This window comes from Chaetura pelagica, unplaced genomic scaffold, assembly GCF_000747805.2.
Source record: "Chaetura pelagica isolate M959 unplaced genomic scaffold, ChaPel_1.0 scaffold199, whole genome shotgun sequence".
NCBI classification, from domain to species: Eukaryota; Metazoa; Chordata; class Aves; order Apodiformes; family Apodidae; genus Chaetura; species Chaetura pelagica.
The window spans coordinates 1,924,090-1,935,018 of record NW_009970714.1 but is presented as its reverse complement, the minus strand read 5'-3'; the positions used below and the strand labels follow the sequence as shown (position 1 = coordinate 1,935,018).

Sequence of the window (10,929 nt, the reverse complement as noted above, 5' to 3'; positions counted from 1 at the left end):
TTTGTCTGTCCTGTTCATTTGTCTGTCACAAGGCATGGTGGCCTCAGTTCCAGCAGCTACCAAAAGGCTTGCTGCTGCTAGTGCTAGCACACCAGTGTGGTCTTGTATGTTAAGAAGCCACCTGTGCAACTGCAGAGATGCTGGGCAGTTGTGAAAGCAGTGGTACATCTTATGTGCTTCTGCTGGTCACCCCATCATACGGTAGAAGTGTGCTCTGCTTCAGCTGGAGAGTGTCACTTGGCACAGACATGAGCAGCATCTTTGCTAAATAAATAAAATGTTCTGAGCCAAGGTCTGTTTACCTGCCTAAGGCAAACTGGCACAGCTCAGTTTACATTAGTATAGTTTAGCTTTTATTTCCCCCAAAACAGAATATCAGCATCTAGTCTGCATACCTGAATTAGACCCTAGCCTGTACTGAACCCTGAGCAGTGGCAGGCACTGTCTGGGAGATTCCTGGCTGGCACAGGTCTTTTGATTTATACTAACAGCAGTGTTCTTTCTCCCTTTTAGCTTACTGCTACAGATGTAGCCTCGAAGTATTTGCTCCTCATAAATATTTATAGAATCATATTGAGCTCCACTTCAGTGTTGTTCCTTGCTCCTGAGGAGCTCCAGCCCTTTGCTTTTCCCAGGGAAGATTGTATCTCTACTTGACGCACATTAAAGAAGGTTTAAAGTCCGATCTGACCAGGAAGGGAGTCAAGAGACAATTAGATGTTATGAGCTGTCTTGTGAGGTTTGGAAATTTGACTCTGTGGATGGTGGGGAAACTAGGCAAGTTGCAACAGTGTGCAGCTCACAGTGGATAAACTGTCTTTCTAATCTCTTCCACATCTCCCACAATGCTAACATTAGGAGAACAAACACTTCACAGCCCCTTTGAGGGATTTAGAAGGGTTGTCCCTTGAAGGGCTACTCTGAATGAGCATTCACTACTTCTTCACTCCAATTATTCAATAAATAGATCTGGATTATCTTTATAATAAACTTGAGAAAAATGCTGAGCTGAATGCAGATTTACTGTTTACCAGCCTTTTTCTGCACAGTGTTTGACTAGTCTGCAAGTGTTAATGCATTGAATGTGTCACTGATCTGGGGAAATAAGGTGACATACAGATCTGTCTTTACTTTCTGTTTGTTGGTTGTAACTTGTATCAGTACATAAGGCAATCTAATCTTTTCCTTTGAAACTGGTATCAATACTTTGAAGGAAAATGAGAATTTAAGTATTTCCTGTATTAAAATCTCAACAAGATGTAGCACTGTTCACATTGTATCAGTCAGGTTACTCTTTAGTACTAAGGTTGCTTACTTCTGTGATTTCAGTGTTTTCCATGTTTAATTTGAATTTGTGGTGTTTTCTTTAGAGACCAATGCATTTCTCCCCATGCTGAACTCTATTTGAATTTTTAAGGGAAATGGCTCTTACCAGGCTTACAGCAGTCTTTGAAGCTTAGCTCTATAAGCTTACTTAGGGAGAGGTATTTGTCTGGTCTTCAAACAAATTTATTACTTCATTTGTTTTCTCTTTTCCCAGCCTCCATAAAGATAAGAATGATTAGCTTGTTTTGTAGCATGGTGCAATTAACCCTCCCAGAGGAATCTAAAAGCTGAGTATAAGACAGGGACTTCCCTGCACTGTATCAAGCAGCAATCTGCTGTCCCCAGAATGGTATGCTAGCAGATGGAGTGGCTCTGTCTAGTGAAGTTTGTATAAGCTCTCAATGGGGTGAAAAGGTTTATTTAACCTTTGCCTGAATTATATTCTTACCTGTTAAAAGTAGGTTTATGATTTAATACTAAAACATATGTAGCTTCTGCTCACCATGAACTTGAAGCTATTTTTCAGGTATTTGTACAGCACTCTTAATAAACTAATAGAAATCTTGTTTGTGTGGAGGCAGTCAGCAAAATAATCTTTCAGAATCCTAAAGACTCTCCTTTTTTTATCCTGCAGGAATCTTAGACAATTGTGTTACTTGAAGGCTAGGTTTTTTGACCTTTTTCTTTAATGAAGTTATCTAAGTTGGTAATGGACCAGATGTAGTTATCCCTAATGTAGACTTTTGTCAGTAACTGTCAGATGCTAGAAGGAGCTCAAACACTTATTCTTCTACCATATAACTAGAGAAGTATTTGGAACAATCTTCTGGAAACTTCTTCAGTTGTTTAACAAGCTGGAAGTAAATACAACTTCTGCAGAGCATGCAATGGATTCCACATTAGAAGAGTGGAAGAGGGTTTTTATTTCTCTTCTTTGTGCTGATTCTGGTCAGTAAATGGATTTATTATTCTTGTTCCCTCCAGGTCTTTCTTGACTGGGTGTTGCCTCTCTCCAAGGTAATGAGATAGACCAGGCTTCCAGGAAGAATGCTCTAGAATCTTTTGCTTTCAGTAACACACAGCAGACTCTGGGTCTGCTGTTGCAACAGAGTTCTCACAGCTCTACAAAAGGATTGACTGTCTGTTTTTTAATTGGCTTGAGGTTTTTCCTCTTCAAAGATACTAAATTTAAACTTTTATACTGTCTGCATTTCTGAGGAGTGTGAACACCCCTCCTTGCTTACCCCATCCCACAGAACTGTAAGAGAATAATGTAATTTAGGTTTTAAATTCTGGCATGTGGGCTGAGGCCATTGAGCAGGCCACAAAAGAGCTCCCTTTGCTGAGATCAGTAGCATAATACAGAAAAACTCTTGTGTTTTTTATCAGAGCTGCTCCTGTTGCTTGTACACAGCAAGCACAGGAGCTGAATTCTGCATTTTTAAAAAGCAGTAGGAAGCATTAATTCCTGGGTCTTGTAGGAAGAGAATCTGATTTATTGTACCTGTTAAGCAGAATTTTTTTAGTCTACACGGGGTGTAGGTAAGGTGTTTGTGCTTGGCTGAATGAAAGTCATGGATAGTTCTTCTTGCCTTTCCTGCCTCTCCACCACTTTCGCTTTTAAGATTTTACTCTCTGAAATAATTTCTGTACTTTTCCCAATGTAGCTGGTTCCAGTGGCTCTGCCTGTGAGGCTTTGTCTTGCTCTTAGCTCATTGTGGCATGATGTTTAGTGGCAGAAATTTTGGCTTCAAGTGATTTATTTTTTCCCAGAAAACAGCTGTGTTGTTTTTTTGGTTTTGGTTCTTTTACTAGAATACTTAAGCTCCCCTCAGATAGCAGGTGGAAGTATCAGCAGAACACCTTATGGGATCTCAGAGTTCACTGTCATCGTGGACCAGCAGCTAACTAGAAGAGGTCCTAATTAAATCATTTCGAGTGGTGTTAAAGGGAGAAGGAGAGCCCTTAATTGCCAGCTACTCTATGGTCATATTGACATAAAGTATCAGTTAAATTATCCATTTGGTGTCTTCATTTGGTCTGGGACACTTCCTTGTGGGTGTGGTGTGAGGAACATTTCTGCATGTGGACATAGTACTTGCTGCCTGGGATAAGTGTAGAGCATGTGCCTGCATGCTTTAACTTGAGGGCAAGGCACTACCTATGATTTCTGGGGTTTGGCTTGAGTCTGAAGGGTATTCCTCCATCAGCTCTTAAATTTTACTGAGCAGTCTATGGCCATTAATAGTACATCATCTACCAGGAGTGTTCCCTCTCTTGTGAATGGAGAAGAGAACTGATTTTTTAAATCTGATTTCATGTAAGCTTTCCAAAATTCAACATCAGCTGGAGGAGCTGCTTGTGGATGTTTGTTGGTTGGGGTTTTTCATATGTTTAAGCAAATGTAGCCTCTTGCCTAAAAACAGGTTTGTCCAATTTTTTTACTATTTCACTTGAGAGTGTGATATGGTAAAGGAGGAAATTCTTCTCTTCAAGACGTGCTTGGCCCTTGCCCTAGGCAAAAGACTTTATTGTTAAGTCCTTAAGTAGCCTTTTTTAGAAGGCATAGTCCTTCAAGGAGGGACATGCTTCTACCAAATTCATAGACCAAAGAAAAGAATAATTGGAAAATGAATTTGAATGCAACAGCCATCACACTGAGAGAGTTGGTGGTAGTCTTGCATACTGGTTTAGTCCCTCCAGACAAGCCAATTTATAAAAACACTGCACTCTATATATGCACTACAAAAGAGGTTTTTAACTTTTCAAAACAGCTCCTTTGAAGGACTGTAGTTTCTGTAACTTCAATAGATGTCAATGCCAATACTTGGGCAGCGAGAGAACTTGCCACATTACTTGAAATACAGTCCTGTTTAGGTTAGGCTAGAAACTGCTTCCCCGTTCCTCATGTTTTCACATCAAAAGCATTTGAGAGTCAGCTCATAAACACATTTAGACCAAGGGAGTGGAGGGTAGGTTGCCCAGTTTTTATGCAGCACAAAGGTCACGGCAGAAGCCAGATGGTTTTCCTGTTACAACAAAGACTGGTTGTACTACTTTTGGTCTTCACTTGGTAAGAACTATTGAAATGCAAGTGTTTGGCCTCTAAGAAAGAAGTCTTGGCATAACTTTCTTGTGCCTTCTTACTCTAGCAGTGAGAAGAAAGACTGTACTCTAGAGTGACTTTGTCATATTTACACCTGTTATGAATATATAGGTGCTGTTATTTCTTGAACATGGAAAACATTTTCCTCTTTACCCATTGAGAAGTCACTCCATGCCTTGCTGTTTCAGACTTAGAGTATGTGGCTATGAGTTTAACCTTCTACAGTACTTCAGCTGTTCTTACCCAGTTTGCTAGGACTGAATGCCTTCCTCTTGCAGATTTATTTTGACTACATCTCAAACTTTGTATTTTGTTATGCTTGGAAGGGTTATGGTTTCTCACAGGTAGCCTGAAAGATTTTGTTTTGATACTGTTGTCCACATGTGAATTTTCTGAGGTGTGTGTTGCCTCTTAAGTTTTGTAGCCCTGAAAAATCATTGTGAGATAAGACTGGGAATTGCTCAGCTTACCCAGTCAAAATGGTAATAAATGTTCTAACCCACCTTTGAGCATCTATCCATCCATCAGAAATCGGAGATAAGTGTCAAGAATCAACTGGATCTAATACTGCTTTTAGAGGAGCTCTGTGCCAATTAACAGAAGGACCTTCTTCCTTTCAATTCTGATCTGATAAAATAGACATTTCTTGGTGTTACAACAGGGGCTTTTTAGGTGAAATGCCCCCGGTGTTAGTTTATATCATGAAAGATGAGGCAAGAGAGATGCAGATTGGTTATCTTGCCTTTGAATGGCAGCCATACCACAGGAGTTCTGGCAGATCTTATAACACCATCCATGCTACTATTTTTTTTTTTTCATCATCCTCTTGCTTGGTACTGGCAGATGGAAAGGTGTTTCATAACTATGAAACATGTTATGGAACATGTAACGTAACCAGAAACTACTGTTACCTTCCAGCTTTTCCAAGTTTACTTTGGCACTGAGACAACAGTGCTGAGCTGTGTGTCTTCCAGTACAGTAGTATTCTCTAATTAGCACTGACCCTTTAGGAACTGTTGATTGCAGCAGTACCCTGTGGGACAGTCCTGGAAGACAAATTTGAAACCCACTGGTCACTTATGCATGTAGTTAGTTTTCATAACATAGTGTTAGGTGAGGCAAGATAAAAGTGTGTGTGTACACATGCTGAGTTTTTGGAAATTAGCTCATCCTCTGATTTCCTTACAGATGCTCCCCTCATTCACAGATGTTCACTTGAGAGAGCATTTCTGCAAGGGTTCAGGAGATTACTGAGCTGGGGTATCATAATGAGGAGTGTCCCTTTCAGTACTCCTGTCAGTAAGGAAAAACTTCCTGTAGTCTAGTGAAACTTGTTTTCTGCTCCCACCATTTCTGGTATTGCTGCGTGGTAATCAAACTATTTTGAATCTCATTAACCTTAAGGAACAAGGTTTTCCAGATACTTTGCTTTGTGTGGGTGTAAATCTTTCTTGGTAATGACTATTATATTGGAAGAGGCTACATCCTCCTTAAGACTTACAGTGGAAATATCTGGGTGGTCTGCAGAAGTGATGATGTCCAGAGGTCCTGTCTAACCTTAATTAGTCTATTATTCAGTGTATTCACAGTTGGTGTAATGAGTTCCTGTTGTAAGAAAAGCCTGTTTCTGTTCTGCTCACTGTAGTAAGACAGCGCCTATTGCTGAGGTGATCATGGTCTATCTCTGATTTCAGTTGCTGTGTTCCTTTGCTATAATGTGGCCCTCCAGTTTAAGGGGCAGGATGTTGGAGGAGACAAGTAGTCGCATAAAGTGGGATTCCTCATCTAATTGTAAATGTCTAGACATCTTACAGTCAGTAAGAGGGGAAATGGCATATGTGGGATACAACTTCATCTCCATCTAAGGCTGGTGAGTCATGCCACAGAAATGGCTGTTTCCCCCAGTTGGCTGTGAAGAGATGCAGTGAATATGCAAGGTCTGTACATACATCAGAATAACCTGTAAATTTGGGTAGATAAATCCCATTCTTAATCCCATTGTGTTTGTTAGGACCACTACATGGTTAAGAAGAACACAAGTGGTTTGTTTGGAGAGTGTTTGTACAGCAACATCTGACTGAAGAACAATGGTTTTGTGAAGGTCAGTCAGGCTAGTCCAGCAGAGCATCAGAGAGAGCAAGAATCACAATGCTGTTGGAGGTCCAAAGATGGGACACTGAAGATTTCTACTAAGGCTACAAACTATATATAATTTGAAAGGAGGGTCCTTGTGGGTATTTTCTGCATGGTCATCACTGAAAAATGAAATGTGCTGGATGGAATCCCAGCTCCACACCCCAATGCTTTGGCTGGCCACCAAGCAGTACTTTGGGCAACTGAAATTGGTAAACCACAGAAACTGAAGAAAAGTGTGAGTGGATAAAGGTAGGTTTGTGCTTGCAAACAGTTTTAGTAAATAAGAGTTAAGTTAATTTTGCTTTGTAATTAGCTTACTTCAATAAGAGACAATTATTATTAAGAACTGGTGGCATTGTTATTTTATTTAAAAGATAACTGTGTAACACTTTCTGCTATGAAACTGAAAAAAAACCAAAAACCTGCAGTAGGAATGTCACTTAAACTATGGTCTAAAAGGACAGCACAGAGGAATGAGTTGAAGTATTTCTTTACTGAACTTTAGTGTTTTATTGCATCAGGTGTTTAAGATCCTAATACCTAAGCTGAACTTGTTGTCTTTTATGAAGGATTTAAGTCTGAGCTATCTCAGTAGCTCTGTCTGTTCAGCATCCCTCTGTTTTTCCAAAATCTGTCTTTTAAAGCTAGACAGGATGACATCTAACAGAAGATTCCTGGAGACAGATAAGTTGCAAATAAATAAAAAAGAATCAGCACAAGAACTGATCCTTTGAGGAAACTTTTCCTCTGGATTGTGTTTAAGCTCAGCTTCTTGCCTTGTATGTCTCTGGAATTGACTCTCTTAAAATATTATTTCTGAACCTAAAATAATACCTCAGTTTTGCTCTCTGCCCCATCTGAATATTGTGCCTAGGTGCTGTTCTTGCTGCTGCTGTGTCTGAGAAAGAAGTAGTAGCAAGAATTTGGAGATTTCCTGAAGTCTTACAACTGGCCTTCAGCATCTTTTCTGCTGTGGGCATGCTTCTTTTCTAGGTTAAGGATTACAGAATTTGTAAACTTGCTTGAGGAGTTTTGTTGCATGGTTACTATCTGGAATAAAGCTATTTTGCACATGGTTTTAATGGATTGGCTGTTAAGCTTACTGTTCTGATACAACTAAATATTTTACTCCTGTGGAAGACTTGGGACATAAGTTGACGCTGGCCGTTAATTCATGTGAGAGCTATTCTTATGGAAAGATACCAAAGCTGAAGGCTCTCAGTTTGAGGCAGGTTTGAGTGTGCTTTCTTCTTTTTTGAAGAATAATGGTTAGAACTTACTTTGCCCCAAGGTGGAATTAGTCTGTGTGAACTCACTTCTGTCTCTATCTGCCCCAATAGCGCCCTGCTGTGTAAGCTGTACTTGTGATGCTGTTGTGTGGGAAGACTTTGTGTCTGCCTGGAGGTTTTATCTGGGGTTTCAGTCTTCCTTGCAGTGAGTTAGTATGCTCCTGTGGTGGATTTGCTAATGGTTGTTTTACCTGACTCCACATGGCTGAATACCTCTGGGACCTTTTCACTTTCTAGATAAATACTGTGTGGTGTGTATCTTACGGTCTTACTTGTGGTCCTGGCTGTTTTTTTTAATCCATATGGCTTCTTCAGTTTTAATGTGGTGTTTAAGTAGATATTTTTTCTTGTTCATTCATGACATTATAGAAATACCTGTAGAGTCATGAGGCGTCATCTACTGATGATGGTGGATTTGCTTCTAATGGTCAGCAGGAGAGCAGTGGGACTGCATAAAGGTCGGGCTGCATAAAGGTCACAAGGAAAATGGATCACTTTCAGAAGTCTCATCTTAAAGATCAGGATAACCCCAAGTACCTGAAACACTCACTCACTGCAAATTAAGTGTAGACAGAGGTGCTGTGTTCTGCCTTACTAACTTTTAGAAATTTAAACTGCTACGTTATAACACTAGAGTGGAGTCTAAAGGAGGCTCTGTCATGTGGTAGGACAGTGGCTGTCATATGGGTGGCTTTGCAGATTTTCCAAGAAGGTTGTCCCTAACAATGGCAGACATTTTTCTTTTTCCTACCCAAGTTTTTGTTTGCCCCTACTTTTTTGGATGCTGATTCCATTGACTGTGAAACCCTTTTATTCCAGGCTGTTGTAGAGAGGAGCCTCTTGGCATATAAGTAAATACTTATTATACTACTGTGTAATTGTGGTCTGTTCAGATTGCAATTATCAGGCAATTGCTACTTCTGTGTTGTTTGGACCAAGGAGCAATTCCATGGATGTAGAGATGTGTCGTAGAATATGTCAAGACCTGGACAAGAACCATCACTTCTGTACTGTGCTTTCCATGGGAAGACTCTTAAGGGGTTTGAACAGGACAGGAATGATAACCTGCTCAATCATATCACCAAGAGATCAGGATTTTGAGGAGCACTAGAGCCTGACCTCTCCAGAAGAACTAGTGTTCCCAGGGAAGTTTTTCTTTTCTTAGAATGATGCTATACCTTATAGCCTCTGATTCAAAAATGGGGGAGGGTTAATTAATTAAATTAAAGGATTTGGTGACACTTTTTAGCAGGAAAACAGGCTAGCCAATCCTTTTAACTTGCAGTTATATTTAAATTAAACAATCCCTTTTATATAAATTGGGAATCTAAAAGCTGGTAAGGAAATTAGACTCATAATTCCAGTCTTTTTTTCGTACAACTGTTGATATAGTAAACACTAACTAAAATATAGCCAGTCATTTATTATTAAGCTATATCTGTAAACTAGACAGTTGTGATAATTGAGTTAGTTACAGATAAAGTTAATGTCATTATTTGGGGGCATAATATTAAAAGGGAATACATTTGAGGTTAGTGAGCATAGTTTTTTCAGCTGTCAGCTTACTTCACTAGAGGCTTTCACATAGAATATTCACATAAAACAAATCCAAATTGGATTTGCTAAGCTTTTTTATAAGTTTTTAAACCATTTTAGCAGCAAAAGGCTTAAGAGTTTTTGTTTGGGGTGTGTGTGTTGTTTTGTTTTGTTTTGAATACCAGCTGCCTGTTTATACTGCATTTTTTCCTAACAACTGGGGAAACCCTTCTGTTGGTGTCTGGTATCCTAAACTAACAACAAAGGTTTGTTCAGTTGTTCATTCTTTTTTGCAGGTAAAGAAAGCCTTTTTTGCCTTGGTGGCAAATGGTGTGAGAGCAGCTCCACTGTGGGAGAGTAAAAAACAGAGTTTTGTAGGTAAGTAGTTCTAAAACTGTTCAAGATTCCTTCAGTATCCTGGATGGTTTGCTGTTGCAGGTGGTGGTCTGGGTCTAGTCATGGTCTGACATCCTAGAGATAGGTTGGCAAAGAAGGGGGGGTGTTCCTCCTGGTGAGGAGTGGCGTGTTGCCAGCTTTCAAAGATTCCTTTCTGTCCTGACCTTCTGAAATTTGGTCTCTAATATGTGCATTTCACTGCAAATTTATAAATAAAGGTAATGGTCACAAATAGGAAACTTGAAGATAAGAAATATAAGAAGAATTTAAAGTTACACTATCCTAATATACATGGGCATGACGTTCTCTGTACCTTCTTAGTACTGAGAACACTGAGTACACTGAGAAATCTTGAAATACTGGAGCTCATGCTGAATGCTACAGATATGTCCCATGTTGGGAGAAAAACATTGGACTTGTGTATTGTTTTGTTAAAAGGAATGTGATTCATTGCTGCAACGAATGTATTCCAAAATTATATCTCTCTTGCAGTTAGAAAACAGGGTCATATGGGCAGTTACAAATATTACTGTGTGTACTCCCTGTGACTTGGAATGGAAATTGTGATTCTTGAAAAGGAATGGTAGATACTTTATAGAGAGTTTGTTAAAATATTTTAAATCCAAGGGAAGAGGAGCCATTATTTTATTCAGTACATCATAGCAATGCTGTGTGTCTTTTAAATTGAATTTAGTTTTCTGTTTGTGACTAAACTCTAGTGATTTAAAGCTGGCCTCCAAATTAATTTTTCCCTTCCCCATTTCTTAGTTTCTTCAGTTTAGATGTAAGAGTAGTACAGTGGAGCAATTACATCTTCTCTAATTTAGAACTTAATAGCTCAAAAAAACATTAAGCTTTTCAGGTAACTAAACCAATCATCAACCTTACATAGTGTGGTGTTTGTGGTTAAAATATAGATATAATGTGGTTAAAATATATATATATTATGGGTGTACTAGCTCTTTTTTTAAAAAAAGTCACATTTCAATACAGACAATTACTGTGGAAATGATTGAAGGAAGTTCTTTAAATAATATTCAGGAGAGTGAATTTAACTGTTTGAGTCTAAGAGTCTGCCTGACTTGGCGAGTACATGATAAGAATGTGTCTTATTTGAGAAGGAAATAAAAGACCCACTCT

The 10,929-nt window shown here is 39.2% G+C and overlaps 1 protein-coding gene across 1 annotated transcript in view; it reads left to right on the top strand.

Moving 5' to 3' along the window:
* PRKAG2 (protein kinase, AMP-activated, gamma 2 non-catalytic subunit) overlaps positions 1 to 10,929 on the top strand; it is a 114,202-nt gene that overhangs the window by 86,470 nt on the left and 16,803 nt on the right. Inside the window, 1 exon segment of the mRNA XM_010006001.1 lies at positions 9,690 to 9,771. Within this exon segment, the coding sequence (XP_010004303.1) occupies positions 9,690 to 9,771 (82 nt within the window).